Source organism: Vidua macroura, chromosome 3 (genome assembly GCF_024509145.1).
Source record: "Vidua macroura isolate BioBank_ID:100142 chromosome 3, ASM2450914v1, whole genome shotgun sequence".
NCBI lineage: Eukaryota > Metazoa > Chordata > Aves > Passeriformes > Viduidae > Vidua > Vidua macroura.
In genome coordinates, this window is record NC_071573.1 from 8,375,580 (window position 1) to 8,394,948 (window position 19,369).

At 43.5% G+C, this 19,369-nt stretch overlaps 1 protein-coding gene and 1 long non-coding RNA gene across 8 annotated transcripts; one reads left to right on the forward strand and one right to left on the reverse strand.

The window, feature by feature from the left end:
* The first annotated feature begins 25 nt into the window (after window positions 1–25).
* LOC128805495 (uncharacterized) lies at window positions 26–14,432 on the forward strand. 7 transcript variants are annotated; one of them, XR_008436464.1, is made up of 5 exons: window positions 161–265; window positions 805–940; window positions 6,456–6,615; window positions 12,333–12,569; window positions 13,262–14,432. XR_008436464.1 is itself a non-coding variant. In XM_053974242.1 (3 exons), the coding sequence occupies exons 1-3, from the start codon at window positions 40–42 to the stop codon at window positions 1,213–1,215; spliced, it is 300 nt and encodes a 99-aa protein (XP_053830217.1). In that variant the 5' UTR covers window positions 26–39; the 3' UTR covers window positions 1,216–1,508. The 7 variants fall into 7 exon arrangements, 5 of the variants coding, with proteins under 5 accessions (XP_053830217.1, XP_053830216.1, XP_053830215.1 ...); XM_053974242.1 differs by lacking the exons at window positions 161–265; window positions 6,456–6,615; window positions 12,333–12,569; window positions 13,262–14,432 and adding exons at window positions 26–89; window positions 1,102–1,508; XM_053974241.1 differs by lacking the exons at window positions 161–265; window positions 6,456–6,615; window positions 12,333–12,569; window positions 13,262–14,432 and adding exons at window positions 26–89; window positions 1,197–1,508.
* Window positions 7,334–8,007, reverse strand: LOC128805497 (uncharacterized). Its single transcript, XR_008436465.1, has 2 exons — window positions 7,931–8,007; window positions 7,334–7,508 (listed from the first exon to the last, which is right to left on the reverse strand). It is a non-coding gene; the product is annotated as an uncharacterized LOC128805497 (long non-coding RNA).
* Window positions 14,433–19,369: the final 4,937 nt, after the last annotated feature.

Sequence of the window (19,369 nt, forward strand, 5' to 3'; positions counted from 1 at the left end):
GGGGGCCGCCGCACCACGGCGGAGCCACGTCGGGGCGGGATGCCGCGGCGGCGGCCAGAGTCCCGGCGCTGCCCGGCGGCGGGCGGCAGGTACCCGAGGCCGGCGGCGTCTCTGCGGGCAGCCCTGCAAGCCAGAGGCACCGCGGGCCGTCGGAAGGAGGGAGCGGGTGGCCGAACCCCCGCCGCCTCGGGGAGCCGCGGCCGGCGGAGAGCAGCGGGTTTCGGCGGCCGGCGGGGACACGCTGCGAGGACGGGGGGAGCCGGGAGTATGTGTGCGAGGGAGAGGGAGGAGGGAGGAGAGCGAGGCGGGGGAGCCGGGGACGAGTCTCACATGGCGGGGAAGCCGGGACGCTCCGAGGGGAGGAGAGAGCTCGGGGCTATCGCCTCCCTCCGCGCGCGGGGATGGGGGTGGCCCCTGAACCAGCTTCCCCCGCTGCCGCCGCCGTGTCCTCGCCCGCCCCGCCGCTCCCCCCTCCCCTCCCGACGCCCGTCGAGGCGTCGCCCTGCCCTGCCCGCCCCGCCGGGCCCGCGCTGCTCCGGCCCCTCGCGGTGCGGGGGCGACGGAGTGGGGCGCGCCGCGACCCCCGCCGGCTCCCAACCCTCGAGCTGCGAGCTCCCCGGGCAAAAAGGGGCAGATTGCAGCTTCCCTCTCCCGTCCCCCTTCCTTTTCCTCTCTACCCCCTGGCTCAGCCGTGGGAAATGGGATAGGGGGCGGAGGTCGAGGGGCTGCAAAAAGCTTCAGCTGCCCGCTGCCCTCCCGGCGAGCTGGATACCTGGCTCCATCTCTCCTCTCTCTTTCCTCCAGTGCCGTAGGGCTGGCAGGGGTAGCGCCGCACTCTCTCCTGCCACCGTGCGTGTGTGTTTGCAAGCGGCTGCCGCTCCTCCTGGCTGCTGCTGCTTCCAGACCCACTTTCTCGCCCCCTCGCTCTGTGTCAGGAGAGGTACGTGTCGGATGCTTTTATACTGCCCTGCCTCCTTCCCCTGCTCCCCTCCTTTTCCTTCGCCCTCTCTGCAGCTCCTGCTCCAGCCTAGCGTGTCCCCCGCAACCCTGCTCCCCTCCTCCCCGTGCCGACCTGCTCCTCTCCGTGCCCTGCTTTGCCAGGACATCCCTTCCCACACACGGCTGCACCTTGCATCCCGACTGGGATCTCTGCAAGGCTGGGATGGATCTCCCCTGGAGAGACACGTCTCTTTCAGTTGGTCTCTGCGTCCCTAGCGGGACTCCAGTCAGGGTTTGACAGTCCTTACTCTTCCTCTTGGTTGCTGACCTGTCTTAGTACTGTGGAAAAACCTTTCTCTCTCAGATGGGAGGATCTCAAATTTAAAAGTAATGTGGACTTGAAAATATGTGAAAATGAGGGTTGGATTATCACTTGCTATAAGTTAATATCTCAGCATCTGGTCTGAGGGAGCTGGACCTCTTTGTGGGTGCTCAAGGTGCAGCTCAGTGTAACAAGAACAAACAGAGCTCAAATCAACTTGAAGCATAAATAAAGCCACAGAACAAAAAATGGGAGTTTTGGAATCTTTGCTGTCGTTCTTGCGCAATTGGGAATGTTATGTGTAAAAATGAGGATACGAACAATTTGTGAATACGTGACAGCTGAGAGGCTGAATTGGTCTAAAATGTCTAAACTGGGGAAAAATGAAACTTTTTCATCTGGAGACCAGTGTCCTCCACAGGTTTTCCTGCAAGGTGAGGGTGAGATGTTCTTCCAGTGTGCAGTGCCAGCTGGGACAAGGCACATCATGGGAGCCTTAGCCCACACTGTGCCCTGGAAAACGGGCACTTTTGAGCATGAGGAGAACCAGAACTCACTGGAAGTTCCTTGAAGGTCTTGGAGCATCTGAAGGCTGTGGTCATGAGTGAGTCAGAATGATGTCTTGTACTCTTCAGTTGATAGCCACTGTCAATGATTGCACAGGAATCAGGCAAGAATAGAGTTAATATAATTACACTGGGGTATCATTGAAGATGAGACCAAAAGCCACAAGCCCCAAACCTTCAGATTTAAGGATTTTCAAATCCACAAACATACTCCATGTTAGCACTGCAGTAGGAATGATCAGCACAGATGATAGTGCATGGCAGATGGGTCTGCCCTGAGTGTGTCAGAGGTACAATTCTTGTGAAATCACTTGTCGAAAAATACCCGGTATGGCACCGATGCTCTTGGATCATACAGAGCTATTCAATACTGCATAAAACCATAACAGCCTGTGGGACTGTCACATGGCTTTTAAAAAATGTGGTGCCTTTTTTTTTTTTCAAAATATTTTTTTTTAATCAAAATATTGAGAAGATAAAAACACTGATTGTACTTCAGTTGTCATCGCTTGGCCTTGGCTCTCCTCCTGCCACCCTTGCTGTGATCCTGGTGGCAGTGAGCAGAAGCAGGGCAGCTACAGGAGGCAGGCTTGGCAGCCAAGAGGCACAAGTGTCCTGGTTATCTCTGGAAGAGTACGAGACATGAGTCTGACTCACTCATGACCACAGCCTTCAGGTTTGACGAAGTCTGACCATACCTAGTGAATTCCGGCTGTTGAAGAAAAGTGGAAACTTGGCACATGAGTTCTGTATTTCAGAGCTTAATAGTACCAGTCGACAGCCAGAGCAAGACTGAAGGCTCGTAATGCGAAACAGTCTGAGTGACAGTCTGGTTTAAAACACACACATGGATCTGCCGCTGAGCTCTGGGTAATGCAAGTTCTCCCTTGCCTTATGAAATGGAACGGAAAGACATCTTTAATCCAGATGAGATGGGCCCGTACTGGTGTGCATCTCCTTGTGGCACATTAATGCATTGAGCTGTTGTGCAAAGCTAGGGAGGGACAGAGCAGTGCTGCTCTCAGCTGCAAGTGGATGGCAGCAAGGAACCAAAGCCTCTTCCCACTGGAAAAAGTTGGTGTAAAAGTGGCACTTGGGAATGACGCTGCTGCCTGTGTGGCTGTCTGGGGCAGCGATGCAGGAGTGGGCACGTGCATGCTCTGGAGATGTCCCTTTAAATTCACAAACACTCTTCAGATGACTTCATCGATGAGTCCAGATGGCTGAATCAAGACCTGTAGGGGAGATGGATTTAAAAGCAAAGGGGAAATTTCTCTTTTCCCAGCTGGGTGGACACATGCTCAAGCAGCCACCATTTAGTCCCTGGAAGATGAAGTCAGGGTTCATCAGAAGGAGGAGATTCATAGCTGGCATAAGGGGGATACTGCTCCTGGGATGTGGTTGTGGGCACTCAACAGGAAGTGGATCAACAAGTGGGTCTGACAGTGATGCTGGGATAAGAGAGGTGTGTTCCTGTGATAGCTCCCTGTAAAAGTTCTCAGCTCACACTTCACCCCTCCACCTCCAGCTTTTACCTTCTATTTCTCTTCCTTCCAGTGATAAAGGCAGACTCAGCTCCGGTGCACTCCCAGCTTCTTGCCAGTGCCAGGGGAAATAGCAAGAGCCATTGGGAAATAAGCCCAAGCTCTTTGATGACCACCATAGTGCCCAGTCAGGTGGTGTAGCTCAGCTCACGTGATGGCAGTCAGTAAGCTATGGGAGGTCCTCTGATACCCTGCCTCTCGCACACCTCACAGATCCCATGTTCCTCGTCGCACAGCTTCAAGAGCGAGTAGTGGCTGTCCATGTTGCAGCCTCCACCACGGGGTGAGGACTCTCTCCTGGGAGGTGTTTCAGGAGCCTGTTGGCTACAGCTATGACACTGCCAGAAGAAAGGCCCAGGGTCTCCCTTACACCAGCCTGCCAACAAAAATACCACTGTACCACCTTCAGTGCTCCAGGCCAACAAACTTTGTCCAGGGCTGAATTTGTCATGTCCTTGCTGACATGTCCTGATGGTGATGCTCCTGTCTCCTGCCGTAGCCATCACAGCTTATCACCCCATGTACTGTCCACCACACTGCCTGGGGCCATCCCCTCTTCATTGCTGTGCAGGCACCTACGGTTGATGTTGAGTCCTGAAAACCAAAGTATTGCCTGACACACAGCACATTGCAGAGGCTGGGTGGTCCTAGTGACTGAAATGAACATTTTGCTTCATTTCATTGATTGTACCTGGTCAAGTGTGAAAAATCCTCACTTTGGATGAGTGCCACCAGGTGACAACCTTCAAGCCAACATGAAAATCCTGGATAAGAAGGGGAGAGAAAAAAAAAAAATCAGTGTGATATAATATAAACCAACATAACTAGCTTCATTTGCTTTATCTCAGAAGTGAGAAAGACCACTGGGTTTTATGTCACAGTATCAAGACTCAGTGGGGTCCTATACTGAAGCAGTCCCAGCAATTAAAAATTATTGGTGTTTACCTGATTGTCCACTTTACCCCTTTACTGTCCATCCTGGTATTGCTCCAGTACTGTGAAGGCATCCTGCCTGTAAGATCTGACAGCTTTTCAGAGAAGCATTGCTGGTCCTCAGCCTGCACCCACTCCCAGGATGCTGTTGTTTCATCTTTAAGCCTGGGGGTTGCTTTAAATTTATCAGGGATGAAAACCTGGCTCCACTGAAGTCCTTGGCAAAGCTCCCATTGACTTCAGAGAAGCCAGGATTTCACCCTAAAATGCTTTGTAGATTATTGGTGAATGGAAAGCATACGTCTGGCTTCTCCAGGGTTATTATTGTTGGTGGTGACCTCTGCTCTGGCAAGCATTGAGCAAGGCTGGGTTGAGATAGATGGTTAAAGCTTTCCCTACCTCTTCCCCTGCTTCCTCACAGGGGCTTTGCTTTATGGCTCATCATCTTGGATGCTGCTTATAAAGGAATACCTTCCTGTCGCCCGCCAGCCAGTGGAATTTAATGCCTGTTTGCCCACATTCCCCTTCCCCCAACGCCAGCAGATCAGCAGATAGGAGACAGAATGGCTGATTAGCTTTCTAGCTCCAACCTCTTAGCTATAAGCTGCAAATGCACACACAAGGGTCTTCTCTCAAAAAAAAAAAAAAAAAAAAAAAAAAAAAAGGAAAAAAAAAAAGAAAAAAAAAAAAAAAAGAAAAGAATAACATTCCCTTGCAGGCAACCTAAGTCTTTCTGTGACTCATGGTTCCTTTATCTCAATAAATTACTACTTGAATAGTAACCAACCTCTTTTTAAAAGAACTGATTAGCTTAGAGTTCTCAATTTTCCTGCTTCTCCTTCTCCACTGGTGCTTTTCTTCCCGTCTACATATTTTGCCACCAGCTGGGGTCAAGATTTCTGAATTCTGCAGTGCCTGTGTGACAGGCTGGAAATTCAGCAGCCACTTTATTAAAAATTGAAGCCAAACCGGAAATGTATAATGAGTCTGGATTATGGAATATGGAAATGGAGAAAACAGAAAAAACAGTCTCGTCCAGTTTCCTAACTGCTAGGCTGGGTTTTTTAATACCAAATTCTCTTTATTTTACACTCTGCCACATTTTCACTTTTCAATATGCTGCACATTTTTGTACTGATGATGTGCAACTGCACTGGAGCATTTGCCAAGCTGTGGCAGTATGGGACTGTAGGAACCAGCATGTCAGGCAAGGTTTTCCAGAAGTGCCCAAAGACTCTGAATTCTGCTGACTTTCATGAGAGCTTGCCACAAGGCAAATTTGCCTCTTTGGAGAAATACAGTGAAACCAGCAAATGCCTTTCCTCTGAAGAGAGTTTTAGCACTGCAAAAGTGCCTGGGTTGGGTGCAGTGAAGCTGAGTGTTTCAAACAGAGTAAAGGCTCCGACTCTGATTGATTTACCATTGTTCCTGGTGGTTTTCTGGCAGCAGTGACCCATGTGACAGAGATGGCCCCCTGGCCCAGAGCAGGGAGGCAGCCCCCTGTTTTGGCAGCAGTGAGCCATTAGATTGGCTCATCCACTAACTTGACTCAGCCAAATTTATCACTAAATTCAAATTATTACATAAAATAAATAAGGCTGCAGCTCACCCTGTGCGTACACAGGCTGTCTGTGTGTGCATAGCAGTACCCAAACAGGTCTGGTGGGAGTTAAATTCAGAGGAAGGAGGTGATCCTGGCATAGTTGACAGCTGAAAAAGATGTAAATTACCCTAAGGTATTGTTTGACTAAGGCTTGAATTTCTTGATTGCTTCTGATAGGTCTTATCCTATGTCCAGCAGTGCAGCAGCCAGTGTTTTTGAGAGTTTAAAAAAAAATAGAAATAAACAGAACAATTCATGCCTTCTGCACCTATGGTTTTAAACTCTTCACTTCCGCAGGGAAAATATCACATTATTGGCTTGCAATTGGCTTTTTTCAAGACTGCTTTTGTGACTCTGGAGATAAGAAACTTAATAATAATAATAATAATAATAATAATAATAATAATAATATAAACATAAGGCAAATTCAGGCTGAAGGACAGCTCTGCAGCAGGAAAGGGAAAAGAGGATTTCATAGTGAATGCTGTGATGGTGGGTGAGATGAAGGCCTGTCTCCTAAAAGAGGTGTTTACCTGTGTCCATTGCAGGAGGACCTTCATTCCCAGAGGTGAAGAAAATAGACCTCATTTCTGAATGACCTCAGGTTTTAAATGTCACCTTGCTTCATCTGCGTGATTTAACACACCTGTAGCACAGCCTGTGCAAAGGGACTTGAACTCCTGTTAGTGAGTTGCTGCACTGGCACAGGTAAGGATCTGCCTAGTCTAGTTATTCCTCCTGGAAAGGAGATCAAGGGGCTTTATTTTATTGATTTTGCTCAGTCAGTTCCTCTGCTTGGTAGCCAACACGTTTGTGTTTCCTAATATCTTTGTGCAGTGCTTTGTCAAGTCAAAGTTATGCCACATCAATGAAACATTTGGTTTTGAAACCTGCATATTCTAACACTCCAGTAATTAAATATTGAAGTGCTGAATTTACACTAAAATTTCTCAGCCCAATTTTGAGCCAGTGCTTTAGGAACCAAACAGTACTAATGATAAACACTCTCTTCTATAAAGCAAAAGTTTCCAGATAAGCACTGCACACCACAAGCTGACGTAAGAGGAAAAGTTCCACAATCCTGTCATTAGAGAAGAACTTTGTTCAACAAAGGTGGCAGAAACATGGAGAGTGGGGGCAGGTTCTTTCCCTGCCATTTGCCTCTTTCTCTGAGGGCCATTGGTACACCAAGTCAGAGCCTAATGACAAATGCTGTATTCCCTGCAGAGACAGCTGAATGATCTGTGACTGGTCTTTTAAAATAAACATTTTTTCTGAAATGCAGGAAAAAAGCTTTTATGGAAAGTAAATCTTTGCTCTGCAGGGATTGTGACAACATGCCCAGTAAAGGTGTTTGGCTGTAAGGAAACACCATAGAATAGGCTCAGTTACTACAGCAGGTGAAAAAACAATTTGAACTAGCACATGTGTTTAATGCTTTTTATTAAGTTGCTGAGGTGTCAAATTAATTCCTCCTGGACTAAGGATGGGCAGTTGAATTAGATGCTCCTTCCAGCAGGGTTGAAGTGCAGGCTGTTTCTGTGTCCTTCCTTAGTGCAATGTTTCTCACAGCAGTGCCCATGTCTGCGATGCCTCAGTACCTAAAATAATAATCACAATACTAAATAGTGAGGGACTCCCTGGGGAATGTCCCAGCTAGGAGAGGACAGGAATAACTGGGGAATGTGGAGGATGACTTTATGTCAAATAAGGCAACAGAGAAAGAAAACAGAATCTGGGACCTCTCATGTAAAGTATTTAATTCTAAGAAAACCATTCTCTGCTATCCGACTTCCAGTGTGCTGTCTGGCAAACAAATGTGCACATTGCTGGTGCTCTCAGGCACAGTTTGGATAGCAACAGCTTCACCTACTGTCCACAGTGGAATGGTGGAAGTCTGAGTGGGTCTGAATGAGATGGTGGTCAGTGCACAGAAAGAAGCTGCAGAAAGCTCCAGAGAGCCTTTGCAAAAACCTGATTGGTGCATGCCAGTATATAGCAGGCAGGGAGCACAGACACTCACCAGGCGCTGGGGAAATCACACAAACATCTCTCCTGGTCCTGCCAGAGCAGACGTTGTTGGCAAAGTGCTGTGGCTGGATGGAGACACTGGTCTGGGTTGGCAGGAGGCTCCCCTCTACACAGCTTTAATGGGGGCTTTACAGCCATGCTCAGCACTTGAGAGAGGGAGAGACAGAGGGAGAATGGTTTGAATGTTCAGCATTGGTACCTGCAACTGAGGAAATCACTGCAGATCAAAGTATGTGTTTATTCAAGGCAGCTGGCCTGTCTGTAGAAGATTTTAACTCCTCTAGTACCCTGAAGACAAGAGCAAGTGTGAAACACAAGGGCGTGGAAAAAGCAATACCTGGAGCTCCACCTTGCTGACAGAGACAGTTACTTTCTGCTAATGAGCAACTAAGATTTTTCTTCTCTCTTCATTAGTAACATCCTTGTGCAGTTGGAATTGGCTTCAGGAGGTGATGCAATGCTACACAAATCCTCATGGGAGGGTTTGAAAGACTGGTACAGAAAAGGGGCACACATCACTGTAAACAGCACAGCCCCCTCTGATCAAGCCTTTATAAAGTTTCTCATTTTATGCAATTATATCATGTAACAGTTTATACATTTCAAGTGCATTTTCTTATACATAATGCCATTCTTTCAAAATGTGACATGTGTGGGCTTATTGTTGTTGTTGAAGCTGCTGGTGTTTTTTTCTGGATAGCCAATCAGTCTGTCCAGCTGGCAGAGCAGTTGGGCCAGCTTCTTACAGTTTTAGTTCCAGAGTCACCTTTTCACAAGATTAAAAACTCTGAGGCAGTTTCTAGCCCTAGATCCACAAAGCAGGTTGTTGATAAGATTGTTGGCTCAAGAAAATAGGAAATTTGTGGCTGGGCCCACTATAAAAGGAAATTCTTTTCCATGATTTACAAATAAATGAACTTCAGTGTAGGCAGGATCAGACTCTGTGTATGAAGAATCTTTTTACTGTATATGGAGATATATACATTATGAGACATATAAGTAGAGAGTTCTTTTTAAAACAAGAAACTAGTTGAAACAGAATGAGAAGGGGAGAGAAGGAGGCTGGGAAAGCAAATGAACCCTTTTTTGACTTCTGGTTCTTAAACTCAAGTAGCTTTCTAGTAGATCCCCGGGGGAGTTCTTCTGTAAAATGCTACAATTTACAAGTGGGTTTAACTATAACATGTTGCTTTTCAACCACAGACAGACAGGAAAAGATCCAATTGACACCTGCATCAGAGAACAAATGGGACACAAAAGATGAAACTCATTTCAAAGGGTCTATTTATTTGTCTCTTGTCATGGATTAAACCAGGGGGGCTACTATTTCAGGATGGATTCTGCTTCCATTCCAGTCAATGGGAAAAAAAAAAAACAAACCTATTTGAATGAATAATGCAGAACCAGCCCCTTGGCAAAGAAAAGAGTTGGACTTTGCTGAAGTTTTACCGACAATTCTGCAGTAAGGGGGGATATAGTACTTCTGAAATGCTCGACTTTGAAGCCAGATGTTTGAAATTTGAATATTCACACTTGCAGAACTTTAAACAGACCGATGAAAGTTTACTGAAAAACAATTGGGAATACAAGAATTTTTTTTAAGAATGCAAAGTACCACAGTGCTTTTTAAAAATAGGTTTTCAATTATTTGATTCAAGTCTAACTCAATTTAGAAAATTCTTCCTGTCTAAAGCAATTTCTTCCTGTCTAAAACAATTTGTGTGTGTGTGTAAGAACAGAGAAAAATTGCTGAAATTATGCTTTTTAGAAATTCAAACCAAAGGAAAAAAAATTACTACCTCATTGCCAATAGTTTCATTAAAGGACATAAAGAGATGCCAAAGCAAAAACTCCAAATCCTGAATATGCTTAACAGTTTGTGTGCAGAGGTTGTGTTTACAGAGCTCCCCTAAACACGTGCCCATTTTTGCACTTTCTGTTTTGGTCCCTGGGTGCGATTGAGGTCCTGAGCTGCTTGGCTGCAACCCAGCCCTGCCTGCCCAAAGCAAGAGAAAAAATCCCTGACACGAACATTTTGGCAGCTCTTTGTTTCAAAGAGAACAGAACTTTGTCTCCTACTTGCTGTCCTTTGATTTTTGTGGATGTGGTGGTGGCCTGGGTTTCCAAATCCCTGTCCCTGCCAAGCAGCAAGCCAGGGTTCTCATCCTCACCTACCTCTAAACCCCTGGAGCTGTGCCGAGTTTGGTCCACACTTAAGCTTTTGGCAGTGTATTTAATCGCTGGGGGGGCTGTGGGAGTTAGAGCCTGGACTGTAATCTGCTGTTCTGCTCTCATCATGAATCTCACAATTGCTTTTTTCCCCCCTTAAAACCTTCGAACTTTGAGCTACTTAAGTGTACTGAATTAGTGGGATATATTTTAAACTGGCATTGCTAGTGATGACATGTATAGAGGAAATGATGAAGTCAAAGGAGCTCCAAAGCAGAAGGCGAACACTGGTAGCTGCAGATTTTAACTCCCAGCTCTTCAGCTCTGGGCACTCCAGCTTCAACAAAGAGGCCTGAAAGCTGCATTTGGGAGTGTCACTCCTGGTGGCATTTGCTGCTGCAGAGCACCCAGAGTCTGGAGGCCACCCCTCAGAGGAGGCTGCAGAATCTGGACTGTGTAGACAACAGAGAAGCAGCTAAACCCCAAACGTGTCACAGAGCAGTAGCTCCAGCACACAGAAGATGATGGTGCACAGGTGCTAACTCTGAATTTCCTGCCTTTTGTAGCGAGTACTGTGCCCCTTCCAACCACATTAAAATGCCATTAAGAAATAATTTAATATTAAATGCTAGGTTTTGGCATGCATTTACTCGCTTGAAATCTGATTTCTGCCTTTTTAACTCCCAATTGCTGCTCGAGGCTAAAGGACACAGGGGTTTTACATCAGTTTTACTCTTCTAGTTTGAAACTGGTATTACTGGGGTGTAGCTGCCCCCTCCCTGCAGGTAGGGATTATGCAAACAAAGTGCTTTCCAATTTGCAGGAATAATCAACACAATAAGCAAAAAGTGTAAAGCACCTTTTGCTGTTAACCTCCCTTTCGTTAGGGATTTCACTAACTTAACAGTTTCAACTAAAAAAAACCCCATACCCTCCAATTGAAATAGATATAGAATGTACGTGTAAACCAGATACAGGATATAAAAGGACTGGAAGGCATGGTCATTCCTGCTTAAAAATGTGATTAGAGACATTAGGTGTGAAGAGATCAATTAGATGTGTGTGAAATTCAAGCTGCTGATTGTAGACTCATAAACAAAAGTAGTGATGTTTAAAGATGCTGAGCCTGCAACCTGTCCCAAGAATCCCAACCAAATTCACCTATGTTATTTGACTCCCTGAAAAACTGATTTTTAACTGGGGGGAAAATGAATCTGTAAATGTTTAAATTGCTCTGGTTTGTCTCCTTCTTTTGGTTATCAAATCTACAGAATCTTTGCAAATTAGTTAAGTACGGCAGCTTTAATTCTGTCTCCAGTAAACGCATGGCAATTCTCTCAGAAGCAGAAGACTACAAACAGTTTTGGTTTGAGTAGAGCAGTGGTTATATCTGTAATGGCATCTACTTATTGTAGAAACCAGTATCAAATCAAATAGTTGATACAATCCTTAAAGAAATAGAGGACTTGCAAGAATAACATAAAAAGATATTTGATACCTCTCCAGTCCACTGACATTCTTTGATTGTTTCAGCAAAATACCAGACAACAGTTGGTTACCTGGGCTTGCAGAGAGACTCCTGCTAGAACTGATGACATGGACTGAACAATCAGGGCTGAAAGGGCAAAATTCTGCCACTGACTGAAATTTATTTAAACAGCAAATTTTTAAAAAGTAGACTAATCAGAAAAATTCACACACACATATATGTATATATAAACCTAAGAAGTGATTGCTAAATTTAGCAGGCAACCCAAAACTGATAAAGCTAAACAAAGCTGAAGGAAAGTAGGAACTTTCCCATGTGAGGGACCTAGACGAAAAGGAAGGAAGGGAGCAGACATAGAAGTGGATTGAAAAGTAAAACAGTAACTGGTTTACACAAAGGGAAATTACCTCTTCCATCCTATTGGACAAAGAGAATGCAGCACCATTAATTGACATGAATTCTGGAAGCAAAAAGGACCATACTTTTAAGTAAATAATGCCTAACACTGTAGAAATGAGTACTGGGATTCAGACAGAAAAGTGTTGAAACTAGAAGAACAAAAAATTTCTTAGCAAATCTAAGCATTCCTATGTGACCAAAATCACTCCCTTGTATAGCATAGTACTAGCAAAATCAGTGGTGTTCCATCTGTTTTTTAATGTGGAATGCTGCATTTGTTTCACATGGATCCCTGTGCAGTTCCTGAGCCTACTGATATTACTTTTGTTTTCTTCAGCTGCCTGTTGCTGCCCCACAGATTCATAAACTACAGGCTGAAAATCTCTTTTCTAAAGGATTTCAACCCTTGAAGCACAGGACACAGTCATCTCAAGACCAATTGAAAAAAAAAAACAACTACTGATGGGAGTGGAAGATTCTGCATTGGACTTAATTATCTAGGGCAAGGAGAAAACATCCCTTTCATCCAGGAATTGTGCAAATTTCTATTATGGGCTACAGTATCTGCTTTAAAGTGAGTGACAAAACTCATATTGAAATAAACAGAAGAAGGATTTGACTCATGAGGGTTCAGACATTTTGAAGGATCTGATTTGCTGATTGCTGACAAAAAAGAACATGGGAAAAACAATTCAGTACTTAGACAATATACTTGCAATGACTGATAAGCCCCCAAAAAACCCAAATCAAGCAAGAAACCTGAGCTGATGTCTCCACAGTGCACATGTGTATTTATGAGAGTAAGTTTGCTTGTTGCCCAAGTGGAAGTCCAGGCCATGCAGAGAAAATAAATTTTTTATGTAATTTGGGGGTTTCCTTGAGCTCAGGAGTGTGTTTATTTATATATTATTTAATACAGGAACAGTACAGGAAATAATCTGCACTCAAAAGACTGGTCAAGGCTATCATTACAAATAAAGAAACCAGGCTAAAAGACCAATGTGTTAGGCTGACAAACTGGATTTTAAATTAAGTTTTAGCTGGAATGAGTTTCTAAAGCTATTTTTAGCCTCAACCATGTGAGAAGCACATGGCTCCATAAATACATTCCCCTCAAGAATAAGTTAATGGGGGTGGGGTTTGTGGAAGGAAACAACCTAAACAATTCATTTATAGTTAATAACCGAGTCAAGAATTTTATAGCTTTGTTTTTGAAGCATTTGTCATTAAAGTGTGATTCACTTTTGCAATTACATCTATTCACAGACCGACAGTGCATGGGACAGTGGGCCGATGGGAAGGTTCAAGTGTGCCTCTCTCAGCTGCCCTGGGCCTCCCTGGAGCTCAGCAAGAGGGGCATTGCTCAGCAGTTTGGTGCAGCTGTGGTAAGATCTGGCTCTGAAACGCCCCACAAAGGAACCTGCCTTTTCCTTTGCTCTTACAGAGAGGGCTCTGGGAGAATCAGCCTACATGAAACCCTCGGGGCATTGTTTTGGAAAACGGCACGTAAGCATAACAGTAAAGAAAAGAACAGTCACAAAATAATGCCCAGACATTTTCACCAAATATACAGGGAGGGACCCACTGAATGCCCTAAACACATTTGGTCTTCCAGCAGAAGAGAGCACTCCCAAGAGGAAGGATTTGTGCAACAGAGTCTGTTTTCCCAGCTACATCAGCAGACCTCACATAAAACCATAGCTCCTCTACAAACCTCCTCTCCTCTGGGTAGACATAAAGATGACAAAGGACTCGTGCAATTAAAGAATATCATTATGTCCTCAGTCTTCAAGCATTTCAGTCAGGAGATGCTCCTTAGCTTTAGAAAACAAAGTAAAGAGGCAAAAAAATAGAGAGAGATAATTGGGACTATAGGGCTTGTTTATTCTGGTTCATCCCCTGACCTGTGAGGTCACAAGCCAGTTGCTTTGGTGCTGCAGCTCCCTGGGTCTGTTGACGAGTAAATCCAGTTCTGGTATGAGAGCAGAAACGGAGGACTTGGCTGCTTCTTCATTTTACTTGTTTTTTTAAGTCATTATAGACATCAAATTGCTGTTGTCGTGGTGAATTTGGCTCCCAGTCTGGAGGCGACCCTCTGAGTGATCTCCAAGACCATCTGTGGCCAACAGGGTCATAGAGCAAAAGCAGCTGGACCTCTGTGCTGATGAAGGATCTGGAGGAGTTAGCTGTCTGTTCCAGTTTTGCAGATTTATTATTAATTTTTGTCACGTTAGATGGGAGATGTAAAGGTTTTTCCCTCAGTTTTCACGACTGCTTTGTTACATGGGATTTTCTCTGGTACATGACCCACATAAAGGTTAAAATAAATGCAGAAATCCATAAAAGAGACTCCATTAGCTGAAATGGCAATGAACTATATTTTTTGGCATACTGAAGCCTGGGTTTCACCTCCCTGCTCTATATGTTCATGTGTGTATCTCTGACTATGGGCTTCATTTTCTTAAACTGTACAGAGAAGTTTATCTTTGGTTACTTCTACTGGGGACTACTGGCTTTCCTCCTTTCAACCTACAGATCAAAGACATTATGTAAAAACAGTGCAATTATGACTAAAATAAACACTTTAAACTCTGATACTGTGATTTCATCCAGATTTTTTTTTCCCCTAGGTTTGTATTAGCACTCATGTGACTCAATCAGCATTGGTAGCAATCCCCTGCTGATCCATCATTTGTACACGGAAGACTTAACTGGTGCAACTTGTATTTTATTTCCTTTTTCCAGCCTGTCAAAAGTACATGCCCTTATGAAATGTACATGTGATACTTAGAAATCAAAAGAACAGCTAATTAATTACATCCCACCTCCTCATATGGAAAATGGATCTAAACTAGCATCTAAAACATAATGTGTTTGCTTTAAATAGCCAAATGCTGAGGGACCAGAGAGATCTGTGGGGAATTTTTGGCACCATATGAAGATTTTTTCAGCCCTCTAATCCCCCACCCTTGAATTCTGTGGTGGGTTAGTAGGGAAAGGATATAAAAATGTGGAATTTTTTTAAAAGGCTTTTCTCTTTGTTTTCTATTCTCTTTGGCTGCACTCTTATATTTTAATACCGTATAATAGTAAGGAACGAGGAGGGTTGTTCAAAAATATTTTTTAATCTTTATTAGAAACAGAACTGCCTTTTGATGCTGCTGGACCACATTTACCTACAAAGCCCTAAAATGGCTGAAAGAACTGCAACCATAGCTTCTACTTAGGGGTTTTGAGGGGTACCCACACAGTCTGAATGACTGTTGGCAGTGGGGAATACCAGGCTCTCACTAAGTTTGTACGTGGTGCTGACCACTTCAGTATCGAGGCATTTCCCTGGGGTCCAAAATTAGATACCAGCATTGCTCTTTTGCTTCGGAAACAAAAAGATGCTTTGCTTAGGCTTGACTTTTTTCCACTTAACCCCCCTGTCATTAAGGCATATTTGACTTTAATTTACCATAATGGGACAGTGTGATGAATTTAAGGGTTTTGGTGAACGAGGAGGGGATTGCTTATGTATTAATAGCTATGAAGCAGAACAACAGCGAGAAATGGAGTGAACTTCAGTCTTGGCTGTGATGGGAGTTAGTTCTCTTTCCTCCAAGAGCACATGTACATTTGGGCTTCTTTAGGGCTGTATACCTTGCCCTTTCAGACTTCATTCTATGGCCTGCAGCAGAAAAGGAAATCTGAAAGTTCGAAAAAAGCTTCTGGAAGGAATAAGAAAGGTACAGGGAATATAAGGGTTTATGATAGAAGGTTTCATAAAAGTATGAAGGCTGCCCTATCTTATTCCAGTTGTGGAGGTAGATGCCTGTTTGCTTTTCCTTACTCCTACATGCTGTTTAATTCCAGCATCTATTGCCATTTGCACAAATTAACAACAGGGCCTCCTATCACTGGAATTTACAGATTTCTTCCACCTGCAGTCATTTCTATTTCTTACCCAGTTTGTAAAGCACAATCCAACCTCCAATTTCCATGCCATGGACAAGATCTCACATTTCCATAAAAAAGAAGTAAAACTTGCTGCTAATACTTATTCAAACTGATCAGATGATCCCAGTGCCTCACTTAGGCACAGCTCCTGCAAACTGAACTGCTGGCATAATCTCACATCCCATATGGAATGTAACATCAGACTATTAGGAACATTAATGTAAACTAGCAGTCATATTTAAAAAGAAGAATTAAGGAAAACTATAAAAATGAGAAATGTGCAATTTTACAAGGAGGAGAATGTGAATGTTCACATAAAAAAAAAAAAGAGCAGTATGAAAAGAACGGCAATTTGCCTTGTATAATGCATGAAAATGTCTGGGCTTCTCCATTCTTATATTTGATCTTGAAAAAACATTCTCAGATGATTAGAGAAAAAAAATCACTAATATAGAGTAAAAATGCCATTTTAAAATTGCATTAAACATTGTCATTGGACTATATGCATGCTACCTCGCGCTCTTTGATGAAGTTACAATAGAATTTTTTTTCTTCTATTGAACAGGGAAAACACAATTCCAGTAAATACTATGTTCCTACCAAAATAAATGGATCAACAGCATGTCACCCTGAATTATCTTGAGAAAAATATCCAGCTGAAGTTATAGCAACATCACGGATACGCAGACCAAGTATCTTAAACCAGTCAAAGTATCTATTATTGCTTGTTTTTATCTTTCTCTAAAGGGAAGCTATTTTTGACCTCTAAGGAAGGTCAACAACTTAATTATTGTATTTAAGACAAAGCTACTCTGTGCACAGGAAATGAAAGCTAAAGAGAAGCACTTTGAGAAGAAAGACGTTTTACTCTCTTAAATAAATGAGATCTCAAAAATTCAATATTGTTTTCATCCTGACCAAGCCTTCTGGCTGGATGCTAAGTGATGTTCATTGGGTAAAGACAGGAAATCCAGGAGCCTTCCTGCCTTTGCAAGACAAGAGTCGTAGCAGGGCAAATGTGCTTGGAAGACCGTAAAAGAAAAAAGTCCACATAGGGAGGGCTCTCACAATCACAATCTTTTGTTAGAAAGCCAAATCCACTTGCTTGAGAATTTTAGACATTTAGGCATTTTGATTAAAAAAAACCCCTTCACTTCCAATTCTTAGACACTGCTTAGAAGTGGATAGTTTGGCTCTCCTAGAAGGTTGCAACTGGAAGAACAAGTAATAGGCAGGAGCAGTCAGGCTCTGTGACTTGCCCCTTTCTGACAGAGATCCTAACATTAATCTAAACACACCAAAACAGAAAGAAATACAACCAACTAGGCAAAAAGGGACATGTCACCCTCACACAAAATAAGCACCGTGCTCTGGTGCTGAGCTCTCTAACCAGTACTGCTCTGTCAGTTTGTGCCTCTGTCCTTACCTTTGCTGTCACACACAGGAGCTATGAGAGGTTTAGTTGAACTTGGTGGTCCCTTCAGTAAAAGTACTGTGCTTTCATTCAGAGCTGACTTGTGCTCATCAGGCCAGAAGGAAGGACAGGCTGCTGCTCACAGAAAGCATGGAAAGGTACAGCAGGAATGGGCAGCATTAAGACTACAGAGGGAATCCAGCTTCACCAAAAACTCAGAAAAGGGATGCTATTCACCAGTGCTGGAAAGACATTAACCTTTTAACAAGGAAGGGTTGACAAATGCTGTAAATTATCAGCCACAAGTCTTTTCCAGAGAGAAAAATATGGCATTTGATCAATGCAAAGACTGCAGCCCTGCTCTGAGTATGGAGGTGGGCATCTGCTTTACCGCCAATCACATGAACATTCAGATAAAAATCATCTTGGAGTGCGAGGAACATGGGCAAGTGTGTTAAGTGTGCACTACCTCTTTCTAGAGCTTGACAACACATCTTTCCAGTATTTGTACCAACAAGCAAGTATTTGTACCAACAATTTTGTACCAGTATTTGTACCAACAAGCAAGAACCTCCATAGAAATGGCTGGATTGTCACCAGTGCAGTGTTGCAGCTTCGCCTATGGTTGGAGAAGTCCAAGAGTAAGGAAAACCCTCTGACTCTCTACCTGTCGTATATCCCCAGCTGTGGGGCTGGCTGATGTTCATTTTTGGCATTTACCTGCTCAGTGATAATTTAATGGGATGTTTTCCGAGAGCATCCCAGTGATTTACAGTTTGTATTACATTTTCAGATGTCACATAGAATGTGGGAGCCTGTATTAATTAGTAATGCAAATGGCAAATAATTAAGGTTGGGGACCTGTGGGAAAATTGAGCAGTCATGTGATGAGAAGCTATCCTAATCCCTATTCACAAGGAAAATTACTTTAGTTTGCACAGATAATTTAATCCTGGCATTTTTTACCATTTGAATACCTGAGATATACTTTCTTACCTAAAAGGACGAACCATATTAACTGTTCAGTCTTGCAGGGTTTATGAGTTTCAAGAATGCAAGAGTGACCCTTTCCAATGAAACATAATCATTTATCCATCAGATCTTTAGTGATGTTTTGACTTTGATTTCCACAGGCCCTTGTTTCCTCTCTTAAAATTTGCAGAGCTGCCCTAAAACTTGGTCTCTTGTCAGGTAATTGCCAGGTGTGATAACTGGCAACCTTCACTACAGATGATAAGGCATTTCAGAGGGTAAAGAAACATTTAAGTTTCAAGTTCAAAATCAGATACTTCTGCTTTTTTCCAACTTGTGGGAAAATGGGGGAAAATTGTCCTAAGCAGGAAAATTTTCACTCAAGTCTACACAGTGGTTGAGAACAGAGTGATCTGGCTAATGAAAACAACTGATTACAGGGATTTAACACAAACAGATTTTAGGAGGTCTGAAATTGGATTTAATCTGTACTTGTGCATGCACTGGCGAAGCCCACAGCCTGTATCTGGGCCAAGGCTGTCACAGTCACTGCTTCCAAGATGTAAACTGTCATCTGCACTCTTTGTTCTCAGATATATGACCTTGCATTTTGCTGGTTTATAACACATGTTCAGAGGAGTCCACTTGTTTGCAGTTTGCCTCACAGACTTGACCTGTCTTGTTTATTTACCACTGTGGCATATCTGCAACTTTTCCAGCAGCTGATTTTTTTTTTCTTCCAGATCCTTGATAGCAATAATGAATAGCTTGGGGGCAAGAACAATTCATTGCAGGATCTTGATAAAAATACCCTTCTGGTACCTTTCTGTTATATCAATTTACTCATTTAATATGTGCTGGGTAGTGACATGTAAAAATTATTTTGTACCACTACATTTATGATCAAAGCTATAATGACTGGTGTCATTTATGTCATGGTCTCTTGAACTTAATGCTAGCTCCTTTGTGCACCTGATTTTTTGCAGTTGTCAGAACTGACATCAGGTTCACTGGCCTGTTTTTCCTTAGGGAGCCTGGGAGAAAGA

Bases quoted from the DNA above. Each gene is read 5' to 3' on its own strand.
- LOC128805495 (XM_053974238.1), top strand. From the start codon at position 331: ATGGCGGGGAAGCCGGGACGCTCCGAGGGGAGGAGAGAGCTCGGGGCT. The intron at 941-1,101 runs GTACGTGTCGGA...CTGCTTTGCCAG, and splicing joins CTCGCTCTGTGTCAGGAGAG to GACATCCCTTCCCACACACG.